This window comes from Micrasema longulum, unplaced genomic scaffold (assembly GCF_059751315.1).
Source record: "Micrasema longulum isolate JH-2025_06_02 unplaced genomic scaffold, ASM5975131v1 h1tg000383l, whole genome shotgun sequence".
Classification (NCBI taxonomy): domain Eukaryota; kingdom Metazoa; phylum Arthropoda; class Insecta; order Trichoptera; family Brachycentridae; genus Micrasema; species Micrasema longulum.
Window position 1 is genome coordinate 1,504,014 of NW_028277584.1, and position 27,440 is coordinate 1,531,453.

At 33.1% G+C, this 27,440-nt stretch overlaps 2 protein-coding genes and 1 long non-coding RNA gene across 4 annotated transcripts; 2 read left to right on the plus strand and 1 right to left on the minus strand.

The window, feature by feature from the left end:
* Positions 1-1,941: 1,941 nt before the first annotated feature.
* On the plus strand, positions 1,942-14,198 carry Hsp110 (heat shock protein 70Cb). 2 transcript variants are annotated; one of them, XM_088225757.1, is made up of 13 exons: positions 1,942-2,203; positions 4,233-4,615; positions 5,236-5,527; positions 6,051-6,253; positions 6,956-7,074; positions 8,718-8,864; positions 8,946-9,063; positions 9,143-9,435; positions 10,220-10,324; positions 10,870-11,079; positions 11,437-11,579; positions 11,794-11,962; positions 12,046-14,198. In XM_088225757.1, exons 1-13 carry the CDS (start codon positions 2,088-2,090, stop codon positions 12,187-12,189), a joined length of 2,442 nt encoding a protein of 813 aa, XP_088081883.1. In that variant the 5' UTR covers positions 1,942-2,087; the 3' UTR covers positions 12,190-14,198. The 2 variants fall into 2 exon arrangements, with proteins under 2 accessions (XP_088081883.1, XP_088081885.1); XM_088225759.1 differs by having other exon boundaries at positions 9,143-9,369; positions 10,196-10,324.
* A 1,299-nt stretch (positions 14,199-15,497) lies between these two features.
* UQCR-Q (Ubiquinol-cytochrome c reductase ubiquinone-binding protein) lies at positions 15,498-18,500 on the minus strand. Its single transcript, XM_088225760.1, has 3 exons — positions 18,290-18,500; positions 18,013-18,171; positions 15,498-15,710 (listed from the first exon to the last, which is right to left on the minus strand). Exons 2-3 carry the CDS (start codon positions 18,164-18,166, stop codon positions 15,616-15,618), a joined length of 249 nt encoding a protein of 82 aa, XP_088081886.1. The 5' UTR covers positions 18,167-18,171; positions 18,290-18,500; the 3' UTR covers positions 15,498-15,615.
* Positions 18,501-19,253: 753 nt separating this feature from the next.
* Positions 19,254-21,976, plus strand: LOC148282048 (uncharacterized). Its single transcript, XR_015822199.1, has 2 exons — positions 19,254-19,395; positions 20,187-21,976. It is a non-coding gene; the product is annotated as an uncharacterized LOC148282048 (long non-coding RNA).
* Positions 21,977-27,440: the final 5,464 nt, after the last annotated feature.

The following is a 27,440-nucleotide window of genomic DNA, read 5'->3' on the forward strand; positions in this document are numbered from 1 at the left end:
AACTCCCCGATGTAATCCTCGTCCCTAAACCCGGAAAAGATCAGTTCAGAGTGGAAAATCACTGTCCCATAAGTTTTCTCTCCTGCATCGAAAAAGTCCTAGAACAAATTATCTAAATTCATCTCAAACCCCAGACCGAAGAAGTATAAATCATCCCCGACTCCCAAAATGGTTTCTGATCAAAACACTTAACCTACTACCAACTCCCTCGTGTCGTGGAAATCATCATTATTGGCATCAATGCTGGCAAATTCCCGGCATTCTTCTCCATCGACGTTAGCAAAACAGTTTTACCTTTAAGATGGACTTATTAGTCTACCTTTCCTCCATGATCCTCCTAATATCAAATTTCTTATGAAATTGCTTTTTCAGAATTAAAATAAACCGCGAATACTCCACGAAAAAATCCGCATCAGCAGGAGTCCACCGATGCTCCGTTTTGTCCCCACTACTAAATAATATCTATATTCATAAGTGACTTGCCAGCCCCCATTGATCACAACATCCAAATAGCCCAATTTACAGATGACACGGCAATCATCTCCAGCTCTACCTAAGCCCTCCAATCTGCCTTGAGAGTACAACGTCAAACCGAGCTCCTAGAAGAATGGTGTTGAAAGTGGCGCTCCAGGTTAAATACCTTGGTAACTACCTACACAAAAGCTTTCTATTTGAGTTTTATATTTTTAGACTTGTCGGCAGGTGAGATAGAGGGGATATGGAAGGAAGTAATGAAAAATACACCAGAATACCCAGACCAATTGAGAAAAAGATATTTCTTGGATTTTTTTCTTGCAACTGGCGGAAATGGAACCTGTGACGCCAGTTTTACAGTTGGCCGTCTAACCAACTGCGCCACGGTGCCTGTCTGATAGGTGATAGTCCGGGAAACTATGCTTGGAAGAGCACATGCTGGGCAATGTCCTGGGCGGATATCTTGGTGACTCTTGAGATTTGGTCCCGCTGAGAAGACGGCCAGGTAGAAGGCTAGCCAGCCATGGTTAGGACATATGCACACTGGTGGTACTAAAAACTGGCATTCGTTGGAGGACGGTAGACGTCCCGGCTGTGGAAGCACTGCTGGCTACATCGTGTCTGTGATGGTGCTGATTTTTGCCATGAACAGAGAATCCGGTCGCGTTAATAATATTTGCTTGCCCTTCAACTCGTTGATTAATTTTACCACTCTACTTTTTCGAAAAATCATACGAAATATAAAAAAAACATGCTTATTGAAAAACATATTTAATTTACACACCTTGGTACAACAAATGATTTTAAAATGTAAAACATAGATTTTTATATTATAAGCAATTAAAGATCGAAGAAACCAAATAAATTAATATAAAGAAAAAACCGAAGGTGATGTAAATAAGTGCTGAGAAATCATTAAAAAAAACCATTACACAGCTTACCAAATTTATTATGAAAACAAGGACCATATTGACATGATTTTTAATCAGTACATTATGATTAATTTCTAAATTGTATTTTTATTTCAAATATCGAAACGCAGTGAAAAAAAAAATTAAAAACATTATTATAAAAGTTACGCCGTTTTTCTCATTTTATATTCTCATAAGGTAAGAAAAAATTGGTAAAAGCAATAAGTTCATTTAATTTTTTTTTCTAGATAAATGTCCTAATTGTTATATATTTTTTATAATATTGCAATGAGAATTGATACAGTGAGAGATTATGTAAAACGATACTATCATCCGATTAAAAATCAAAGAGATTGCTTGAGGCAATGGTTCTCCATATCAACCGTATCGAATATTATATTAAATACAGAGGCCAAATGCTAAACGTTTGGTATAATTTTATTTTTTAATTAGCATCTATAAAAATTTTTAGGTTGTAAACTGCCATTTTTGGATTCTAAATTCCGAGTTTTGAGGATTGTCTATACTTCACCTACCTACTAGAAATTTCGACAGTGCAGTATACGGCTATACGGTGGTTCTAGAAACTTCCTTTTAAGGTCTTTCATTCGCCGGCAAACCGATTGCACCTCTCCGGCCATTCCTTATTTCTCGACTGTTACTAAACGCGTTGTGCCGTAGGATTTCGAGAAAGATATCATAATGGCTGCTATGTCCGTCATTGGGATCGATTTCGGAAATGAATCGTGTTATGTTGCTGTCGCAAAAGCTGGAGGCATTGAAACAATCGCAAATGACTACAGTTTGCGCGGAACACCGTGAGTACATGTGTTTCATTTTCTGTGTAAAAAAATATTTAAGTGGCTTTTTTCTTTATATCTGTATCATCATTTAATGTATAGCTCCTCTATTTAGGTTCTCGTGTTCGGGGAACACGTCAACATGTAAAGAAGCATTTCTAAAATGGGCACAGTTTATTCCAGCCTTTTTGACAGCTAGCATTTAATGAATTAGTCGAAAAATCATAGTTGGTTCGGTTTTAAATGTCAGAATGTGGAGAAAATGTTAAAAATCTAATTCCTCATGCTGAGAAGCTTTTATTCATTTCGATTACTGAAGGTTCCAAACAATTTTACACATCGTCTCATGCTGAGAACACATTTAAATTAATACATCGAGCAAATATTTAGTGCCCAGCAGTATCGAGTGTCATTCAAGAGTGTGTATTAAACTAAATAAATTATCTGCCGTTATTGTGAAAGGATGACTATCTCTAAATTTCGACTGTTCTTGTTTCAAAATGCCTAGAGATTTTTGCCAGTCTGTTCCCGAAGTGTCCAGAGATTTCCCTTATTCCATTCCAAAATGTCTAGTGATTTCTAGAAAGAGTTAGAATCTTAAAAATAATTTCATTAATAGCTTGTACTTCTCTTCCAGTAAGTAATTTTCTTATGTCATTTATTTCATTAATGATAATTGGGATGTAACCATCAGGGTAAGCTTAAGGGGAGGAGAATGGAAGGATGTCTGTTAAAGTTTCTCAAGGGGAATGTGTGGCTTACCATGCCACCAGTGAATCATCTCGCTGTGATTAAATCATTGTAATCAATAGAATGAGTAAAGTGTCAAAACTTTGATACTGTCAATTTTTTTATTTCTTGGAACCTCCTTAAATTTATTTTGAAAACGGTTTATGTATATTTTTTTATAATACTTGGGCCACCAATCTTCGAAATTCAGAATATCTGTAGCATTTGGACAGATGACTGTAAACCTTTCTTTAATTTTTGAGAATGTTTGTATTGTATATGTAGGAGTATATAAAATCAAATATTGCTGCTCTTACGTGAATGTGTCATTAATTTTGAAGATGTTTTTAAATTGACTTAAATTTATTGTCTTATTTAAAGATTCTTCTCATTGTTTCTTTGAATCCCTTAAAATATGTATGTGTATATTTATGTTTTTCCTTTTTAAAAATGTTATTATTATTTTATTTTATTTTTACACCTGAGCATGTTTTTCATTCTTTATTTTAATTCTTAACTTATTTATTTACTTTAAAAAAATTTCTTCATTTTTTTACTTTAATTTTAATTTTTAAACAACTTCTATTTATGTTTTTTTTTCCTTTTCTTTTTTGTACTATTAATAACCTTACATATAATTACTTTATAATATGGAAACTTCACTGGTCCATTAAAGTTAAGTCTAACTGTGTAAAATATAAAACTATGTAACTGTACTGTATGTTTCCCAAATAAAATAAAATTATCTTCACATTCTTTTAGTGAATTAACTTTATCTTGATTCTTTATGCCTTCTCAACATGTAATACATGTCTATTTGCTTAAAATTGACTGTGAAAAAAGATCATTGTTAAATCAAATCAAATTAAAGTTTTGGATTTGCGTAGAAATGAAATATTTTGCATCAAATCAATAACAGTACCTTCCACTTTTGGGTCTTCCTGGCTCAATTTGGTGACTGCAGACAGTTTTTTTTTTTAGCTCTCCCGCTTTTGACGTATCCTAGATGTTTTTATATGTCCTCAGCTTCTGCAGATCTTGCTAGTATTATATTAGTAATTTATTTTAGTAGATCACAAGTTAAGGCTCGGCAAAAACCAAAACAAATACTCAGAACCACAGAAGTATCTGAATTGTATGTGGCCAATTTGTGTGAAATAGACGAGACTTACATGGTTTTTAAACAGAATGATGTGCGTTTCAAGAAAAAGTAACCAAAATTTAAAAAAAGTCATGTCCGCACAAAATCTGACTTATGGGGTTTCTCAAATGACCAATTGTTTTTATGTGTGTATTAAAATAAGAATATTTTTTCCAGATCATGCGTTGCATTCTCGCAGAAAACGAGAGTTCTCGGTGTTCCAGCAAAAAATCAAATGGTCACAAACATGAAAAATACAGTAACTGGGTTCAAGAGGCTCCTCGGTAGGAAGTTTAACGACCCCCACATCCAACAGGAACTCTGCCACCTCCCCTTCCGGGTGGAGGAACGGCCCGACGGTGGGGTGGGCGTGAGAGTAAACTATATGGATAAGGAGCATGTGTACACTCCGGAGCAGCTGACCGCCATGCTGTTCACCAAGCTCAAGGAGACCTCGGCTGCTGCGCTCCAGACGCAAGTCAACGATTGCGTTATCTCTGTACCGTCTTATTTTACCAACAATGAAAGGAAAGCACTTCTTGATGCAGCTGCTATTTCAGGTAGCAATTTAAACATAAATTTTATGAAATATGTAATGAAACGTTATTGATTCTTTAAGTCATTTTAGATGTTAAAAGCTGTTTTGCCTCAATAGAATTGTTACAGGGCGTCTCATAAAAATGACAATGATCAATGAAGTACATACATTATGTAAATCTATTCCCTTAAATAAATTAAACACCCACATTTATTGCAACATGGAGGGAAAACATTTTTGAGAAGGGAATATGGAAGTCTAGGCATTTGCAGGTTTTATGACCTGTCGTTGATTGGTTTAAGTGGCCACTTTACACACTGTAACAATCAGCATTCTGCTTTTGCTTAATCATTCTCATTTCTCTTTAACCCTTCCATTTGTTGACTTTTGTGAAGTAAAAGAGCTGAAATCTTTATATCATAGATGTGGATGAGATTCATCTGGCTGAATTATTTCACCTACTAGGCAACGCCTGATATTACTTCATTCTTATAGCAATTAGTTTAATCAGCAATGTTTTGAGTATGTCCAAATGTTTATAGACAGGCTGGATTTCACTCCCTAGGAAGTTATTAGTTTTTAATTTTTTTTTGATGAAGTTCAATGTTTTTCACATAAATTTTATTTAATTTGAAATTCTAGGTTTGAATGTATTACGATTGATGAATGAAACAACAGCTACATCTCTAGCCTATGGTATATATAAACAGGACTTACCGGCTCCTGAGGAGAAGGCCCGCAATGTTGTGTTTGTAGATGTTGGCTACACTTCCTTGCAAGTGTGGGCCTGTGCCTTCCATCGTGGCAAGTTGAGGATTCTGGCCACTGCTTCTGACTCTAATCTTGGTGGACGGGATATTGACTATGCCTTGGCGCAGTACTTCTGTCAAGATTTTCAAGCTAGATACAAGATGGATACCAGGAATAATCCGAGGTAAGCCATTCACAAATTTATGTTAAGATGTGTTGGTGGTGATAAGTGTAGAGATAAAATGAAAATTCAAGTTACTGACACCAGTATTTTAAATTTTAACCAATAATTTTCAATGGGATCGAGGTTAGGACTATTGCCAGGCTATGGCAGGACAGTGATACGATGGTCACTGAACCACTTATGGTTGCTTCATGCGTTGTGACATGGCGCACCATCCTGCTGAACGATGCACGGCTCAGAATCAACAAATTACTGATAGTGGGTAGCAGGTTTCGCTTCAAGACCACATCTTGATATTTTTTGACTTCACTCAATGACTGTCGCAGCAGTCTCCTGCAAGATATCAACAATATTATGAGTATATCGAAATGTAGACAAATGCTGGATTCCACCCCCTAGGAAGTTATCAAGATTTACCTCAATTGCAACACAGAGAGAACATTCTTGAAAACGGAATATGGAAGTCAAAAGTGTCTCTTTGTCGGAATATATGTTAATGTAGATATGTTTATATTGCTAACAGGGCTTATTTGAGACTTCTACAGGAAGTTGAGAAAATAAAGAAACAGATGTCAGCTAACAGCACTAAACTGCCCCTCAACATTGAGTGCTTCATAGACGAAAAGGATGTCACGGGAGAGATGCAACGTACTCTTATGGAATCTTTATGCACAGATTTGTTCCAAAGAGTAGAAAGATGCCTCCGTAACTGTCTACTACAGTCAAGTAAGCATTTACAGTATTGTGTGAATTTAAATGGTTTGTTTTAAAGAAAATATATATCTTTCGGTGGTATGTAATGTCAACTTGCTCGAATAATAGCTTCAACTACCTTAACATTTATTATACAGTACATTTTAAGAAATCTAGTCTTCAGCCCTATGATTAATGTCTGGTGAGTTTCCAGGTAAATAAAAAAAGTTCACCTTATGTTCATGAAATAGTTCAACAACTTCATGGAAACATGACATGGTGCTGGAAAATGACTTCTCCAACATCTTCCTTTAAATATCTTATAAATCTACTATAATTTAGTGAATGTAACGGGCAAAATGACTAACATTGACAATAACTAATGAAAAATAACAGGTTGTCTTTTTTTTTTAGTATATAAATATCTGTCAAAATTTATTTGCAGCACCCTGCAATTATGCAGTTCAGTAGGACTTGATAAATTGTATTTTTTTTTTTGTATATGAATAAATAAATCGTTATTTAAATTTTTTTTTTTCATGTTGAGCATATCTGGTGGGTAAGTGTCGATGACAAATGTAAATCATCAAATGTCACATATTACATAGTATAGCCAGTCTTTAAATCTTTTGTCACAGATAATTCGTGTGTTTAAAGTTTTAAATTGAGGTTTCACTGAATTTATTATATATTATATTATGATGGGTGTTTTGCCAATTTTTATTAATTTTGCAGAGTTGCGTTCTGATGATGTGCATTCGGTGGAAATTGTTGGCGGCTCATCGCGTATTCCTGCTATCAAAGGTTTAATAGAAAATGTATTTGGAAAGTCTCCCTCAACTACATTGAATCAGGTGAATTTTTGTGATATTTAACAATATAATACAAACATAAATATAATAAATATTTATTTCAATCTATAAATATTACTTTTTAAATATCTGCAAGTAATACAGTAAAAAAATTACATTTTTCCGCTTTTTACACAGAATCATTTAGGTCCCATTTTTTTTCTATACTTTCTTATTCAAATATTCCCCCAATTAACGTTTTTCATAACCCCGGTTTTACGTAAAAAAAAAATTCGAAACTCGTTCGATCTGTCAAAAGGTGTGTCGTGTGCCGCCGCATTTGCCCAAAATGGTGAATAAAATCAAGGTAAATAAAAAATATGTAAATTGTTGTCTCAAACTAAATTCAAAGTAGGGTGCAGTGTAATTGACCATTTTGTTTAAGTGTCTATTTTGTCATTTCACTAAATTGTGATACGCAGTTGACGCATGTTTATGAAAAACAAACTCTTTACATCAATAAACTACGATGCAGAAAATTAAACAATTTGGCAATAGAAATATTATTTGAAGTTCTTTACATAATATGGAAAGAAAATAGTTTAAACAGTTGTTATAAAAGCGTATATAGTTTTGCCGGGATGTAAATGACAGTTGAAATTCTGTGGTGCCACGCTAAAAAAAGTGATATCATTTAAATAAAATTTCCCAATATTTAGGGAAAAAATCATTGTATGCATTTTATGCAAATTCAAATTTTTATTTTCGTGTTTTTAAAGTTAAGTACCTACGTAAAATTATTTAAACATATTTTGTTTAATTTAATTAAAATAACCCATTATAGTATTGATTGAAAAAATACAAAATATTTTTAATGAAAACATAAGTAAATATCAATAATCCCCAATTATGACAGTTTTTAAAAATTTTCTGCATTATATTTAGTGTAGTCTAGTACAATAATTAAATTCTTATGTAATTTCTTTTTTTCCATGCATTTTTCTTTTCCTCATTTTAGCGTTTTCCTCAATTTTACACTTTTTTTGTTGATCCCTAGAAAAATGTAAAACGGGGGTTTTACTGTATATACAAAAAAAATAGGGTTGGAAATTAGAAATTAATTTGTGGTTGTGTGGGATACCTAGCTTTTATATTGATGGTGCGTGCAAATAAATTAAAGTTAAAAAAATAGTCCTAAGGTGTTGAAACCCATGATAATAAAAATAGATGTCTCTTTTTCCACTAAACTGTTCTACAACTATCTAAAATTTTTAGTGGCGTCAATTGTGGAAGCTTTTGATTTAGATTGTGATTCAATTACAATCACAGTGGAGAATGTCTGGTAAATCCATACATTTGCATTATTTCAATTATTCTGAATGAACTAGTAACTCAAAACATGTTTCCAGAATGGTTTATTAAAGATTTTCAGTACAATGTTTAACAGTTGGCAAAACTGTTAACTTTTAATATTTTGTAGAGTATCCCTCAAATTTAATTACTGCCTCGATTCTTCAAGGCATTGTGTCCACCAAACACTGGAGATCTTTGGGTATGATAATCCCGAACCACTTGATCTTATTTGTATGTGTGGAACCTAAATTTGAAATAAAATGACTATTCAAGCTATGGCACATTACTGATTTATTCAGTAAAAATACTTCGTTTATTTTTTTTTGTTTTTCATGTTTTTTTTTATTCCAAAGGATGAAGCTGTTGCCCGTGGAGCTGCTCTACAGTGCGCCATCTTATCTCCCGCTGTGAGAGTACGAGACTTCTCTGTCACTGATGTGCAGCCTTACGCAGTCAGGTTGTGTTGGGATGCTGACACTAGAGAAGATGGCGAAATGGAGGCATGGATTACTCATACTCATGTACCTCTTAATTTTTTTATATTCCTCAATGCGTAACTAATTGATGGTTATTACTTTTAGGTGTTTCCGGCTAATCATGCTGCCCCGTTCTCAAAGTTGTTAACCTTTTACCGCAAAGAGCCTTTCTGCATTAGCGCTTATTATTCCGAACACATACCATACCCAGAGCCGCTTATCGGTTTGTAAACATAAATATTAAATTGTCGATTTGGAGCGATAATATAGCCTGGATTAGCTAATTGTGTGAATGGTTGCAGGTAAATGGATCATCAATGACATAACTCCGACACCCGAAGGTGAATCCCAGAAGCTTAAGATCAAAGTGCGCGTTAACCTGCATGGAATAGTGACGGTGGCCAGCGCTACTCTACTGGAGAAGAAGGAGGCCACCGAGGAGGCTCCGGAAGCCACGGAGGCAAGTGTGGACCAGCCCATGGACAATGGGGCGGAGCAGCAGAATGGCTCTGCGGAGCCAGGCACCGAGGTGAGCAACCCCGCTTCGCCTGACAAACAATCGTGGACACAGAAAGTTGCGCAATGGTTTACATCGGTACGTCCCATACTTATCCGCCAGTGACCGCTACGCCCGCCAAACATACACACTTTTATTACCTTATTGTTTTCTTTTTGGTTTCTTTCCTCACCCTTTGTTGTCGCTTTTAGTTCTAATGTCGCCGCATGCATTTGTGTACCGTACCTCCTTCTCTCTTTTGTATACCACCTTTTTAAGTTTAGCCAATATTTGAGATCAGATTCACTGGGTTAAATAATCAATATGCACAAGAAGTTTTCCTAAAAAATAAAATGGTAAATTCTATGTTTAAATGTACATTTTGGTATGAATTTGTTTTTGTTGACATATTTCATGTTATACAATAAAATATTTCCACACCAAAAAGTCCGTAGATGTAGGATACTATAGTTATGTATCCATATAATAATTAATGATAACTGTTTTGCAGCACTGACAAAATGTTGATTTACACACAGTGCTATTTTAAAAGCTTCATCGCAATATTATACAGAATGTCTGTAAAAATGCAGCTTCCAGTAGCTCAAATTTTGATTGAGTGATAAATTTATCATAGTGGTGTAAGAGGAGAATCTATCTACTCTTCTATTTAATGCTTACTTTGATTTATTTAATATTTTTTTTCCAGTGAGTCTGATTATTATCGCATTGAAAGAAATGTTAAGAAAAAACTATGGCTTAATTTAGTTGAATATTAGTAGTAAATGTGTGTGTATGTTTGCGGGCAGAGTGGCACTGTCTTATCCTTAAAGATGTCAAGCTTTTGTCACGTTTTCAGGAAATGACTGACTCTGATAAAAAGGACAAAAAAGGAAAGAAACAGCTTGTCAAAACCATCGAACTACCAATTAAAGCGCAGACAGCAGGGTTATCTCCATCTGAACTGAAAAACTATATTGAAGAAGAGGTATTGATTGAAATTATTCTTATGGGTTGACATTCAATAAATTCAAACACTTATTTTGGTTAGCCAGTTACATTTATTTCTGTTCTACATATTGCTTTAATGGAAATTAGTTTCAACAACAGAAGAACATGCGAGATAGGTTTTAAAATCTAATGTACAAATATTTAATTGGGTTCAGCTTAATAACATATTGGCAGTGAGTCAGCAACTTTTCAAGTTGAATATGGTAATATGTCACTAATCATTAAACTTCGCAAAAATAAACAAAAGAAAAGAAATATAAATGTTCCAACGTAGGCAAAATGGTGAATGTTACACAGCGCGTAAAGTGGCTACTTAAACCAGCCAATGACATCTCATAAGCCCTGTAAATGCCTAGACTTCGGTAATTCCTTATCTAAAATGTTCTCCATCTCTGTTGTAATATGTTAAATCATTAACATTTGTTGACCACCACTGCCATTGTTTGAATTTGCTTTTTTGTAGAACTCGAAGTTCACACATTTGTTTTAATTTTAATAAAATATTGTAATTGTCTTCATCAGTATTCAATGCAAAGTGCTGATCGCCAGGAGAAGGAAAGGGCTGATGCTCGAAATGCCCTGGAAGAGTATGTGTATGAAGTTAGAAACAATATTGCTGATGGCGGACCCCTATTATCATTTGTAAATGCTGGTCAGCGTTCCACCTTTACCCGCCAACTTGATGAGATGGTGGACTGGCTGTACGAAGAGGGGGAGGATTGTAACAAACAAGTATGTATTTGAAATGACTTAGACCATGTATGCTTAATGAAGATATCTTGAAATGTTGCTGTTGTTCCAACATAGTAAAATATTGAGCTAAGTAATATTTTATTCTCAAATGCTTTGTGCAATAATATTCCAGTAACAGTGACTGATTCACCCTTAGGAGCAAAAATAAAAAAATTCTTCTGGAATTTTAATTTATAATAATTCCCGGAATTCTCAAGAATTCCGGGAATTCAAATGTTAAACTGGGTTTCAGTAATTGTTTCGAAGTATATGACAATTTTGCTATTTGTGTCAGCCTACTTCTGAAGTAGATTACATAATGTTAAACTGGCTAAATGAAATTTTGACAAATTGTAGGTGTATAACGATAAACTAACGGAGCTTCGAAATCAAGGAGAACCAATCAAATCACGCCATTATCAGTGGGAGTGCCGATCTAACGTTTTAGAAGAGTTTGCTATTGGTATCCAACTTTCCCGTAAAGTTGTTGATATGTGCAGGTAGGTCTGATTATTGCATTTCTTTTTGTCGATTTATAACATTTCTACAAGAAATACAAAGAAATATAATTTCAACGTTGATCCAGCGAATGTTTTATAGAGTATTGACTTTATTTGTAATATTTTGAAATTTTTAAGACAATTGCAGAAAACATCATTATATTTATAATTCTCTTTCATTTGTCTACAGAAGGAATGTTTTTATAAATTACAGGCAAGGTGATGCAAAATATTCACATTTATCGGAAGAAGAAATTAAGAAGTTAACAGAGAAAGTAGATAGCGAAGACAAGTGGTTAGAGAAGACCAGGCAGACCCTAAATTCTGTTCCATTAGACCAAGACCCTCCTATCACAGTAGAAGCTATAAGGGAACAACATAAGGTAAATTGGCAATATCTACTTGATTGTGGATGTTTGAATATATCGGTGTGTTCCAAGTGAAGCTAATTGTGGATCTTTTTCAGCTCTTCAACTCTGCAGTTAACCCTATTGTGAATAAACCCAAGCCAAAGGAGAAGACTCCGCCACCCAGCGGGGATAATCCTAGTGAGCCCCAACAGTCCTCTCCGCAGCCACAACAACCTGCCGACCAGATGGATGTAGAGTAATGTTCCATTAGGCCACTAAATAACCTTACTACTTGTAACTTGGCTAGGCTTCCTATCATCCTCATTATACGTCACTATCTCCCGCCAAACTACAGTGTATTGCCTAATTTATTAAAAATATTAACATTCAACACAAAGTAAATGAAGTGTCTCGAGTATTTTGCTGGCATTTACTCGACTGTTTATTTCTGTTCGCAGATATAGTTTTGTTTTCTTCATGATAAAGAGTACCATGAAGTTTATTTCTACAACTGGGTTTGTGAAATTCGATTTGGGAGAGTTTAATATGATTTAATGATTTTTAAATTTTGCTCCAAAATAAATTACACAATAATTATATGTGGATATTGGAATATTTTCCAATATATGTATTTCCAATGTACTGCATTTTTAACAGTATGTATTTCATTACATAAACAAATTAATACATACTGTTTTATTTTATTGTCCGCCTCTCCATAGTGTTGTGAGAAGAATGTCTCGGGTTCAACTCATTTCTGGGCCAACTTAATTTTTTCACAGAAATATTCATTTCCCCTGGACTGGCATCTAAAATTTAACTACCTTAATATTATCATTTCTGATAGAGATGTCACTGCACCAACTTCAATCATTCGATGTGGGATGGGGAGTAAAGAAAGTCATATTTGATAACCCAAAAGAATGAATGCAAGAACTAATTCTTTATTCAAGATGAAACTGTAAGGTCCACAATTCTTTTATGTAAAGATGATTTTCATCACACTAAGACTTTGAGTTAAAATTTGCAACCTTTTCCACTCCAATCACAATTTTTTTTGTTAGGATTCAATTACATTACTCCACAAACCCACCTTTCACTTGGCTATAAATTTATCATATATAATTGGTTAGAGTTAATTAAAAATTCACATTGGTGTTTGTTTACCAATTGCTCGGAATAAATATGTGTCACTTTTTCATTTAAGTTTTGATTTGCACATTTTAAACACAAATTCGTTATCTGATTATTTTGCTTGGATCTTGAATTATTTTATTCTTATGTAACGACCTTAGATTTGATTAACCTAAACACAATTCCAGTTTTTAATGCGTTTTTATGCAGTGTTGAAATTTTGGGTAGTGGTGAATTCGTTTATTTTTTAAGCTAAAAATGTCATTTTATTTATTTTTGTACTGCTAATTAATAATATAATGTACCCAAGTATTCGAGAAAAGTAAAAATAATATTATCGTATGTATGTGTACAAGATGGAATGGAAAGGAGTTCCATATTTTTTACTTCATTATCCTTCAAACATTTGTGATAATTTGTTTATAATTTAAGTTTTTCTTTCAGAAAGCTTATGTTTGTGTATTAAAAACTATGTATGTTCATATTAATTGTAATATGTATTTGAAAACATCTGGTGAGTAAAAATACTCTAAAATATTAAATTATCAGAAATACTTTGCCAAGAGTCCTATCCACTTAATCGATGCAATTCTGCTCAATTCAATAACGAAATATATTTTATTTATCCACCAACAATTATATGAATTTAAAATTACCATTTATGTACCTAATTGATTGATTTTTACAAGGAAGCGATCATGAAGAAATTCGCTTACATAGAAGAGAAGCCTAGATAAGTTTTATTTTAACCGAGTTGTGTTTTATTGAGCATTTGATTGGTGGGATAAATGACTAAATGAAGTATGAAAAATGTATGTTCGCTTATGTTTTCTTAAGTGCGTTAATTTTGTTACTTAATATTAATGTAATAAATAAATAACCCTTTGCTTGGCAATGCAATTAACGTATTGCTAAGATAGATGATTCTAGGAATAATATATTAACTTTCAGCTTTATTTTCCGATCACAAGAGCACACAGTAATCGAATATTAATTGTACATATTTTCAGCTTTTCTGGAAGATATCAGAAAACAAAACCATCTTTAATTCGTATCAAACTATGTATTAAATTGACACAATTTTATTTATTTGAACACCTTTGGCTTTATGTTCAATAAAATATTATATTACCTAGTTCTTGGACTTTTAATTCAAATTTATTACCTCCTACTTACACTCTCACACATCCGTTGGTTAATTCCCCGTCTACAGGAAAAATAGTCTAATTTTGCTATTCACTGTTTGGAAATACAATTTATTTTCATCTAAATTCTATAAAAATGACCCAATTGGGAAATAGGTGTTATCTTAATGAAACCCGTTTAGTTTCTGGCAATCTATTGAAAATGGTGAATTTAATTACACAAATACTTGTAATGTTGTCGGTGATACTCCAATTCCGCATAACTATCAATATAATTTTTTGGCAGGGGAATCTAAAAAGCGTTCTGTTAATATATTACTTACGATTTTAGTCACCAAAAATACCGCTAGGGTATCTGAAAAACAAACATAGAGAAAAATAGGAATAATTTAAAACTAAGGGCTCTTAATCCCTTATAATGAATTTATTGCAGTAAAACATTTTCCTAAAAAAAAACACATGATGCGGTACCGTAATCAGTATCACCGATATTATTTTTTTTTTTCAAGAAAAACCTTTATTAGCATAAGAAAATCAATTCATACAATAAAATGGAACACTTAGGGTTGAACTTGCCAAGAGTCTGGCTCTTGTGTTAGGCATTGTAATTTGTAGACATGAATTTACAAATTACATATTTTTCAATACATGCCTTACAAATTATTTCAATTTTATCTGCCTCGTGGCCAAATAGTCAGTGCGTTTGCCTACTATGCAAGAGGTCTCAGGTTTTAAAAAGTTGTTTTTACACTAGAATATTTCATAGTTCCTGGACTGCGACTTGAGCAAAAAATTGGTCAACTTGCCTTTAATGACAAAAATAATCAAGGTACACTGCAGCTGGTGTACCAATGCAGTGCTCTATGCACCATTAGGTGTGGAAAGGTATAATGAATGAATTAATGACATTTAAATACTTCCTTTTTTTGGAGAGTTAGTGATAACATTTACTAGATGTATAAAAGTAGATCTGTATAGAATTGAAAAAAAACATGTACCTTTTATGAAATTTATTAATAAAAAAAAAATTTGGTGCCTTTTTTGTTAGTCATATTTTTTTAATATTCCATGTTCTTTCATAATAATATTTACAGAGTTTTCCCTTATATTTGACAATGAAATGATGACCCGGTGGAGTCATGAATAAAATGATTGCCTTGTTCAGAGTTCAATTCTTGGTACAGAATGAAATGTGACATCTTTCATATCAACACAGTGAAGTGCCTTCTTGCCAGAAGATGCGGTGCAAATTTATTTTATGAGAGAAGGCCAATAGAAAAATACAAATGTTTAATTTTACTGCTTTATTCCAACAAAAGAAAATAATTAAAAGAAATTGAGTTTAACATAAATAATTTCTAATAACCATAAATATATAATTCAATCATCTAATTTGGCTATAAATATTTAGACATCATTTTCAAAATCCTTGGGGTTCTTGCGCAGACTCTGAGCATAGGTCTTGTTGGCCCAGTCGTAGATGCCATACGCAACAATGGCAGCTGAAAAGATACACAACATGTAACTTTAGTTAAAAAAGGAAATATCCACTTATATTTCGAGGTGTGTATAATTAATTTCGTTTTCATTTTAAATATGTTACAATTAAGAGAAAAACCGGGATTTGAAAATTAGTGGAAAAAATACATATTTTCGAAATTTCACTTTACCAAAGCGTGAAACTTCTAGATTAACGTGGCCTTTCAGATATTGATGGTGTTGTTTTGGGTTATTATGCAGTGTGTTTTACTTTAGGGATGTCTGCAATGCTATTTTATTTGGAAAACCAATCGTACAATGTATGTAAAGAAATATTATACATATTCTCGTATATTACAATGGTTATATAAAATAAAAAATAATCATAGGGACTCAATAAGTTCTCACTGTTTCCTGGCAGTAATATCTTAGCCTTTTGACATCGGGCAATACTACAGCCAACTTCATCGTTAAGCTACCACTAGGCATAAAATGACAGTATGTTATCTCACTAAAGTGTAAAGAACATTTTTTATAGCATTAAAAATGTTGAATTTCATGCCAAAAAATAATCTGCAGCCGAAGCACATACAATTCTTGTGGAGACTTATGGTAACCATGCTCCGTCGGAACATCATCATCTCTGCTCTGTATCATGATCAGCTGGGGTAGTGTATTATGAGCTCCTCGAACCCAACAAAACCAACACGGGAGATCACTGTCCACTACAATTGATGCGTTTGAGCCGAGAATTGAAGGAAAAACGGTTGCAATACAAGGAGACATGACAAAGTAATTTTGCAGCATGACAACGCTCGGCCACATGTTGCGAGGCCAGTCGAAAAATACTTGGAAACGCTTAACAGTCCTACCTCACCTGCCGTATTCAACAGACATTGCTCTTTCCGATTATCATCTTTTCCGATCAATGACTCATGGCCTGGCTGAGCAGATTCATAAGGATGAAGATGCCAAAAAATGGCCTAATTCATGGATAAACTCAAAAAATTAGTCATACTTTCAATATGGTATTCATATGCTGCCAGAAAGATGGGAGAAAGTAGTTGCTAGGGATGGACAGTACTTTCAATGACATCCTCTTTCCCGTCCCCAATATATTCATTGTAAATGGGGCAGGATTGGGACGGGATGGGTGTAGACAAGGAAGGGAAAAGAGAGAAACGTAATGTAACCCGCAGATAAGCCTCGGCTTTGCGGGAACAAAAATACAACCGTGTATGTTATTTTATTTGTTAAAATAAATAAACATTAAAAATATTTAAAAAATATGCATATTAAGTATTATTTATTAAGTACTACTATCTAAAACTAAAGCAGGGACTGCCAACACAATCGAGCATAACAATGCAAAAATACCCATCAATATCACTCTTAACATTTTTGATGGAAGAGAACTGTGAATTTATGCTGCCAAAATTAATGCACTGGTTGCTCTCAGGTAAAATGACTCTCTATGCCTCTAGATATAGTCGATTTTAATCGACTACATCTATGCTTTAGCATAAAAATGTCTTTTAGGTTATCCGGAGCGGTATTAGGTATGTTTGGTTTATAAATGAGGGGGATAAAAGCAATAATGCCAATGTCCATGATCACTGTTTTTGGGAAAACCAACAATACCATCAACGAAAACACTATTTCTTTTAAGTTTTATAAAACTGCATATATGCACATTGAACTTAAAATTGATAATCTTTTCGATGCTTGTTGTAGCACGCACAAGTTACTAATTGAACTTGAAAAGAAACAGTTTTTTGCTACTGGTATTGTTGGTCTTCCCAAAAACAGTAATCATGGACAGTGTAGTTTTTGCTTTTAACCCTCTTAAATTAAAGCCAATAGAGTTTTTATTACACCCTTTGGAGAAAGAGAAACTCTTTAAGATGTAGTTTTATAAATAAAAAAATGGTTGTTTTGCAGTGTTTAGTACAAGCATGAAATTAAATGGGTGACAAGCAGAAATACTATTACAAAACAGATGGATTTTTTTTTTACCGTTCCACCTAAAAATCGCATACAATATATGCGATTGTGCTTGGAGATGGACATGTTAACAGCCGAAAAATTGGTGTGCGTGCATGAGAAAATGTATAAATGTAAAGGAGGTGATGTTTTGAGTGGTGTGGTGTTTTATGCTCTGTTTTGTGAGGTACTTGGTGATTTGGGAAAACAGTCTTAGTAGTTGAGCAGTTTGAAATTATATTTCACTTAAAATAATCCTGAATTTTCACAAATGCTGCTCAATAGCAATGTCATAGGTAACATGGTAGTGGCTATGGAAATAAATAATTTATATCGACTTACGTGGTGCTATGAAGAATATATTAGAGCGTAGCCTTCGAAAGACATTTGGAAGTGAGTGGGATATGTATCCTGTGAAGGCTTTTTGATTATGCGGCGAAAGTTTGAAGAAAATAATTCCTCGAAGCTTGTACAACTCTCCAAAATGACCACCCATTTCGTCTATAAAATTGTATAAAAATAATTCATGGTAACGATTATGTAACAAAAAAGTAAATTTTGAATACTAATAATGTTCACACTTTCCAATGAAAATAATATAATTTAGAAAATAATATACCTTAGAAGATGTCTTCAGTACAATATTTTTTGATTAGGCAAGATCTGCCTTGCCAAAGTACACCCAAGAACCTCGCAATCGAAAAACGTAAGTCCGCAAGTCGCAGATTGACAGAAGGTGTGCATAGAAAATGTATTTCTTACGGGCTTTACGGCAGTACAACAGCACGGAATAAATCACAGACTAACAGGACCATAGATTTATTGCGATGAAACATTGATACGAGCTATATATACTGATACAAGCCTAGAGTATTTACATCTATACTCTAAGGATACAAGCTATACATACGTGTCTAAAAGGATCTAGCTGTGAGAGTATTTTTTTTTTCATGTTTGTAATTAGTCCTTAGTCATTTCCTATGTTCTTGAGTAATAAACATAAGTCCATAAAACATTCAAGCTCTTTAAATTATCTTCCAATTTATATAGGTTTTCAGGATAGATTTAAATTTTTTTTTTTCTTTTGGGCATTAAATTAATAAAGTTTGAATAAGAATTACATTATAATGACGGGGAATTAAAATAGGAAAAACACGTACTAATTTTCTATCCTACGTATTCGATATGGTACCAGGAAGAAGTGATTTTCCATCAAATCTCGTTTCCCTACTTCCTCTTAGTTGGTGGAAAAACGGACATCTTTCATTTATTCATACGCGCGAACACGGAACTTGATTTTGCGGCCTCTAAGATTATTAAATCTCATGTTAATTTTTTTCGATCCCGCCACTATATCTAAACAAAAAATACCCCACATTTAATCACTTTTTTCTTTTCCTATTCATTTCCCCCCGTGATAAGATTTATAAATTACACACGGAGGTTTTTTTGTTGTTTATGATGGAAGATAATAATGTGAACGATCCCCGAGAGTCCTAAACCAAAGAACCTAAAAAGAAATGTAATTGGTAGTCTCTGATCGTCTCATCACAGATATCTGTAGTCTGTGTCGCAGACTAAAGCAGAGATAATGTAGAACTGTTACTAGTTGACTAAAGATTCTCTGATTAGTGATTGGTATCAATGTCCATGCTTTTCTCTTGACAGTTGGAATGAACAATTAGTTTTTTGTCGAAATGATATCAAGGTGAATTTTAATATAAGGTATTCTCCTGGTTTTCTCTATCCTCAATAATCAATATTTTTTTATTTCAAGATATTTAAACGAATATTTTACCTGTTTATGGAAAACACAATTTATTGCGGTTAAGTTTCTTCGATTGTTAGTCAAAAAATATATTTGAATGCAGTTACACACATACAAATATTTAATAACATTGAGTAAAATGTTTGATCACAAAGTTAATGCTTTAAATATTAATAATTTTTTTTTATTTTTATTTATTTATTCACACTTATTATCAAAATACAATTCCATATTCACTTTGCCCAGCTAACAAGGGTACATACCCCGTTCCAAGCTAGGCAATTACATTTTAATATATTATAATACTTAACAAATTAATATAGAGCACAGACAAACACAATATATACTTATTCGGATACACATTTTGATTCATATACATACAGACATACACATATATACACACATGTATATATAAATATACACATATATACATATGTACATACACACACACGAATTATTGAAATACTTTTATTTAAATCAATTTATGGTCAATTTGAATTAAAATATGTATATCAACTTATATCTATTTCATTTTACGAAAATTGTGAAATAATAATGAGTGAAAATTTGAATGAATAAATTTTATCTAATTACTGACTCATTTATAATTTGAAATTATTGTCGTATTTAGAAATAATATCTAATGAATGGAATTGAATATTTAAAATATTTCGTTTTCCAAGGAGATCTAACATCCTTCATGTCACAAGAGATAATATTTTTGATGTAAAACTATTTTTTTTTTCAGATCCCAATTAAAAGTACAAAAATGGACACGAATAGCGATATGATCGATTTTAAACCACTGTGGCTTGAGGGAGAGAAATTGTATGGTCAAAGATTTTTCTATCACGGAAATTATATCAGCACTTCATTTTCTGAAATTGGACAAATCCAGTCCAATATAAACACTCACTCTACAGATGAAACACACGAGAAATTACAGAAGCCAAGTATTCAAACAAATAAATTACTCAATGTTAATGATTTGATTGTATATTTTAATGAAAGCCGTGAGAAATTTTCATTCCCTAATCCCGAAAGTGCTGCTCAGTCAGTTCTAAAAATATTTTCTGCATTTTCCGAAAGACTTGAAAACCTTTACCCTAATGGAAATTTACTCGACAAACTGTCGACATCTCTCGCCGATACTGACAACATGTACTTAATTTTAGGATTATATACATTATTATGTAAACTAGATTTTATATTACAAAAACAGATTTTAAGCCAAATTGAAAAAATGAATTGTAATATAACTCTTCCTGGAAAAACATTCGATGTAATAAGTCAACTTCTTGAAACGTCTCTAATTCGGGTACATGATAAATGTCCACCAAGTACTTCTGTTAAAATTGTTGGTAATAACTCGAAAACAAGTGATTTGGAAAGCTTTTATCTTTCTAATCATCGAATAGAAATTATTGATGCCAAAAAATTTGTCTGTTTCATTTGTGGTCAAACTTATAGTAACCTCAATCCGGCAAGCCATATAGTAAACCCCTTTCACATGCAAAGACAATCGATGATATCTGAAAATTAATGATCTGTAAGTTTATAAAGAACAAAATTATGTTTTTTCATATTCCTGTTTGGTTTGAGACCCAGCTTAACTCAACTGCTCTCGTAGTGCTAGACAATATATCGTCCATGCAAACGTAATATTTCATAAGCCACCAAATATACAAAATAAACTTTTTTCTTTTTTCAGTGTGTTGGTGATAACCCATCGTCATGGGAAATGTCATGACCCAGAATACTCATTTTATTGTTATTTTTCCGATTAATTTATATGTCTTAGATTTTGATGAAACCGAGTGTCTTCTTCTTTGTCTTATTCCTCAGCCTATTTCTGTCCGCTCCTGGACAAATACTTCTTCCATTCGCCTCCATGTCGCCCTATTCTATCCAAACTACATCCAGATCACACGGACATGCCGGTCTTGGTCATCTCTCTGCCTCAGTTGTAGCCGCCCTGGACGTCTTTTCATTGTTCGCGGTCTCCAAGTTAACAGGTTATTTGCCCATTTCTCGTCCGAACATCTGGTAACGTGGCCTGCCCATTGCCATTTTAGGGTCACTATGCGGTGAATGATGTCAGTGACTTATGTTCTTCCTCCTCTCGCCTCGTCATTTCTGAGTCTATCTCTCAAGCTTATCCCTAACATGGCTCTTTGTGTCACTCGTAGTTTCTCTGCGCTTTGTTTTGCAGAATGCCATAAGTCACAAAATCATTGATGTCAGTTTAAAATAAAATATTGAATTTCGTTCGATTATTAATTCACTAACTGAGATTATAGGGCATTTTTATTAAAAAAAACTGATATAAATAATATTATTATTTATGAAGTAAGGTTTTTTTGCTCTCCTGTAAAATTTGGAATTTGTGGCTTAGGACGTTTTATAGTTGCAGAGACAATATTTTGTTTATATTTAGTAATCCTTGCATTATTGTTCAAAAATTTTATTTAAATATAAAAGAGATAAAAGTGATAATTTTTTTAAATGTTAATTTTCATTATATATGGTGAATTGAAATATGAAGGAATTTTATTGCCTACACATCAATTATTAATGTAAAATCAAACATTTTTGCCCTTCTTAAGGAATTGCTTGATTATAAATTTAGGTCTGTGTGAGAAAGAATGATAAGCACTGAGTGATAATGCTTTTAATATTTTGCTGGAGTCTAAATTTTGTTATTGTATTTTGTTTCATTAAATTAAATAAGATTTATTTAATTTAATTAAAAAAATTGTATTAAAAGTGTATTGCCCAGCTTATTGTGTAAAGATATATCTTTTAACTGACCAAAATAGCACAGCGATGGTGTATTTATTGCATTATAGCATTGTACTTGTACATCTAAGTTATGTGGTGTATTTTTCATTACCTCCTTCCATATCCCTCTATCCCACCTGCTCACAAGCCTCAAAATAGAGGCTTAGCGGGTTATTCCTTAAAATAAAAAATATAAAAAAACTACTACTGTCCCCGAACTGACACCTAAAGCGTAAGGCTTTAGGATAGTACCTTTATATAAAAAAAAGATCAAGATACCCTGCGGTTGGTGTACCAATACAGTGCCCTATGCACCGTAAGGTGCGGAAAGGGAACAATGAATCTATATATAGTATTTGTAATTTTTTGGGCTGTTTATATTATTTTTTTACTATTTAAGAAGGTGATTGTTTTTTTTTAATTATTAAAATATTATTGAATAAACTTTTTTTGTTGATGTTGCATATTTTTAAAACATAGTTTTTCTAATTTTAAAAACTTCCTTTCCAAATTATTTAAATAATAATAATAAAACGGGTACAACATGGCATCTTCCAACAATGTGATAATGTTTCGCTAAGCCCTCTTGCAAACAAAATTAGATTTAAAATGTGGTATTCATCCTAGTAATAAAACATAAGATTTAATGGAGATTGTTAAATCAATCTTGTATACCTACAGCGTTTTCATAGCAATTATGATATTTTTGATATTGTGAGCATTATCACGTATTTGCCTACCATACAAGAGGTCTCGGGTTCGATTCCCGACATGGTTGATATGAAATATTTATTTAAAAAGGTGTTTTCTCACTAAAATATTTCATAATCTCTGGACTAAAGGACCTGAAGCGTAAGACTGATCATCTTACCTTCATGTACCAAACATGATCCAGATACTCTGCGATTAGTGTACCAATGCAGTGCCCTTTGCACCATTAGGTGCGGAAAGGGAATGATGATGATGAGCATTATTAAAATTGTGGTAGTGTTGGCATTTTGTTGGAAATATGGAAATCAATCAAGAATACATCTAATACTCAAAGACTTTATGTCATATTGCATAAAAATTCTTAAAATTGTCGCACGTCCATGTGAAAGATTTTATCATAATTCGTTAAATGTCATAATCTTTTTGAACTAGTGATTTTTGGGAATAAGTACCTAGGTACCTACTTACCAATAAAAAGTTACATTATCTTTTTTACGTTTATCCGAACGGTTTATACACGCTTTCACGACACAATCAGGCGTTTTGGTTTCAAATTAAATGTCAAGATTACGTCAAAACCCGGCTGGCGGTCAAAGAGCAACTAAATACGCGTTGGGCATGACTGATCGTTTAAGCATGAGCATATTATAATTTTAGAGGGCTCAAGGTGCATTATGTGTATTAACCCTTTCACTACCAGCGTCATTCCCCAGGTACACGAAGAAAAATAATCATATCTCGTTATTTTCTTAACTAATCTGCTCCATTTTTTGCATGCATCTAGCCAAAGATATATTCTTTACAAAACGATATAATTTTTATATCGGTAGTTCGCGCTTGTTCTAATGTTTGTAAATATAAAAATAAAGATTGTTTTCTCAATTATTTTATAATTTAAAAAAACTTCACATAATTGAGTTTTTTTATTTTTTATATTTATATTTATAACTTAAAAAAAATATCATATTTTTATTTATTTTATACGTTTTTTACCACCTTTATATAAAACAGTAATATATGTCTTTTGAACTCTGTACCTTTATTTCACACCCCCTGAGCTCCAAAGTCTTTCCTAAAGTACATGTTTGTTTTGTAAACTACGCAAGTTTTTTTTTTAACTATTTGAATAAATAATAGAATTTAAAAATGCAACAAATAAATATTTTTTACTCTGGTACTGAAAGGGTTAATGGGCCAATAATTCTATTTTAAAAAACCGAAACGGTTTTATGGTAACGTGAAAGCATTACTAAGCAATATTTTTATCTTAAGAGGAAACGGGGTCTGGCTCTTCTTCATACAAACGTATTCCCGTATTTCCTCCCTGAATTATGGCGCTATAGCAGTGATGTATGTTTTAGCTAGGCCTAAAAGGCCAGACATGCACAGTATTGAAGAGGCATTTGCAAGACAGTGGCAGAAAACTTTTTTCAAATACCTATTAATCAAATTCCCTGTCACGCATATTCTCACAATCTAAGTAATCCGAAACACAAAAATAATCATGAATATGTACATATTCAATTTGAACTAAATACAAACAAACAAACAAAACAAACAAACCATCCGGCGTTTCCCCGTAAGGGTGGGCAGAGAGGATAGAACGCCACAACACTCTATCTTTGCATACAGATCTCGCTTCCTCTACATTCATACATCTTCTCATGCACGCGCGCCGATTATTCCGACTTTTGACATGTCCATCTTTAAGTATTTGTTTGATTTGGTCATGCCATCTCTTTCTCGGTCTTCCTCTATTTCTGAATCCATCAACATTCGTATTGTAAATATTCTTAGCCGTTCTTTTGCTGTCCATTCGTTCTACATGACCAAACCAGCGCAGAGCTCCTTTCTTGATTTTGTCGATAATGCTTGTCTCAGCCTTACATAATGTACGGATCTCAACATTTGTGCATCTATCGTACATAGTTTTACCACACATTCGCCTGAGAGATCGCATTTCGACAGCATTCAGCCTACTTTCATCCTTGTTTTTTCAAGTCCATACTTCGCTCCCATATTTCAGGGACGGGACCAGGACTCCGTTGTGAACTGCCAATTTTGCCTCTTGTGACAAACATTTATTTGCCAAGGTCGATTTAAGTGCACCGTTTACTCTGTTCCCGGCACTCACCCTCCTTTCAACATCTTTCTCAGTCATTCCATCCCTAGTGAACATACTTCCCAGATACACAAATTCCTCTACTTGTTTTAGTATAACTCCATTCACAGTGATTTCACATTTAGTCATACTTTCATTTCTTTCAAAAACCATCACATTCGATCTATCGACATTCGCTTCAGCAAATCGCTTCTCTTGCATACATCGTAGACCTTTGTTACCAAGAATTGCAGTTCCTCTTTATTGTTAGCAAGAAGTACAGCATCGTCAGCATACAAAAGACAATTGACATTTAAATCACCCATTTTTGCTCCCATTCTTAAGCCTTTCAGTTCTTTCATGCAGTTATCGATATACACGTTGAACAGCCATGCTGACATCATATATGATATAAATTATTGTATTGAACTAAATACAATAATTTGTATCAAACTTTAGATTGTGTTTATTTAATTTATAAACGTGTGTGCCTATACTTAAATTGAGCAATGGCAAAGCATTGCCGGGTTCAGCTCGTATTAAATAAAACTAAAAAGTTTATGGTTAGCGGCTCTTCACTTCACGCTTAGGGTATTTTTGCGTTGGGAAAATGTGCGTAAAAGAATGCAGGCCACATATAAATAAAATGACCAGCGGGCGGATTTTAACCATGGTAGGCTCGTAAATTAAAATCTAATGGAATTCCGAATTCTTCGTGAGCGCTGTGGTCTAGTAAAACACAAAATATAATATTATTATCCTTTACTACATTCATTTACCGTCATCTACCTACGCGTGTGGTCAGTATTTGGTCTGCCTTTGTATGTCCAACAGAACGTTGCTGCGCTTTGGAATGTACCAACTATTTAGGGAAAATTTGTTATTTCTGGCGTTGGTTGTTTTTGTTCAGTGGCGGCACAACTGCTAACTGCTAGCCACCCTGAGATTAATGCTGGCTTTTTAAATAAATGAACAAGTCTGCTGGAATAAAATTTGAACACTCCGAGAAAACAATCTTCTTTTGATAAAATAAGTATTATAGGCATTTGTTTTCAGGTAGATTCCTGAACAGCAAAGTATCAATTGAACGTAGTTATACAGAACAAGTAGAATGTTAAAAAATTACATGAATGAAAAAGTTTTTAAAATTATCAAAATATATGTACCCAATACAGTTTTAAAAAGTGTGAAAAGTGTATAAAAATTACATTTACATAATACAAGCTAAAAAATAATGAAAAAGCATAAAAATCACTTAAAAAGTATTAAAAATTACATATAAGTATGTACAAGCAAAAACGGTAAAATATTAAAAATTATATGTTTGAGATTTGCATTCTCTGGATCAACTAACATTATTAAATAATAAATTTTATTCAAAGTACTTCTGGAAAAAAAGAATTCTTTAATTCGCACGTCCTGTTTCTGTATTTTGAAATTGGTACTTAAAATTTTTGTGGCAATTTATTAAATTCCTCGAAACCTATGTATTGTAAAGATCTAGCAGCAAACTTCGTAGACTTCACAGATCCAATATTAATATAATTTTTTGATCGAGTACTGTACTGATGGACGTCTCTATTGAAAGCGGGCTTTATGTTTCATTTATGAATAGGTGCACTATTGTAATATTGACAACATAAATAAATAATTGGTTTTAACGGTTGATGCAGCCCCGTAAATGACAGGAAATGAACTTAGAAATGTTTTCCTAACATGCTCGGCTCATGCATTAAAACTCATAGCATTTTCAATAAGAGACGGGAATAAAAACGTGGAGGAACGAATGAAATTTACTGCCTAAAAAGTATTACTTAACGCACCGCACCTACTAGAGTTCATTTGTTCAAAGAAATCGTGAAAATTATAATATTATAGCTACAACAAATGTTGATTATCTTTTTATAACACGCCGGTTATCAAAATGAAATGTTAACAAATTATAATAATTGAATAAAATATAATATGAAACTGAAAAGGTATAATGTGTATAAAAGCTATGCCTTTATCTGTTGAGTGAGTACTGAGTTTGCCTCAACTGATTTTGCGTTATCGCATTCATCCCCGCCTTTGCGGGGAAAGGCAGATTCAGGAGTTTTAAATTATTTATCAGTTAACTTTGACTCTTCATACTGCAAAAAATAATATCACTCTAATCTGGCAAGTAATTTAAAAATATGCTCGTTTAGAGTCCTTAAACGGTATAACATTTACTGTTTCTATAAAATATACTGTATTACATTAAGTATGCTTTGAATACGAAAACGGTGCCACGACAGAAGAACTACTATGGAGATAGAACAATGGGGAGTGTAGTACCAAAACTGTATAATTTAATACCAGCTGAAAATCGTGAGGAAAAAAAACAAAATTTATTTAAAAAAATAGTCTTCTTCTTGGTTTTTTTTT

Bases quoted from the DNA above. Each gene is read 5' to 3' on its own strand.
- Hsp110 (XM_088225757.1), top strand. From the start codon at position 2,088: ATGGCTGCTATGTCCGTCATTGGGATCGATTTCGGAAATGAATCGTGT. The intron at 10,325-10,869 runs GTATTGATTGAA...TGTCTTCATCAG, and splicing joins AAAACTATATTGAAGAAGAG to TATTCAATGCAAAGTGCTGA. The intron at 11,080-11,436 runs GTATGTATTTGA...GACAAATTGTAG, and splicing joins GGGAGGATTGTAACAAACAA to GTGTATAACGATAAACTAAC.
- UQCR-Q (XM_088225760.1), bottom strand. From the start codon at position 18,166: ATGGGTGGTCATTTTGGAGAGTTGTACAAGCTTCGAGGAATTATTTTC. The intron at 15,711-18,012 runs GTAAGTCGATAT...GTATCTTTTCAG, and splicing joins TATATTCTTCATAGCACCAC to CTGCCATTGTTGCGTATGGC.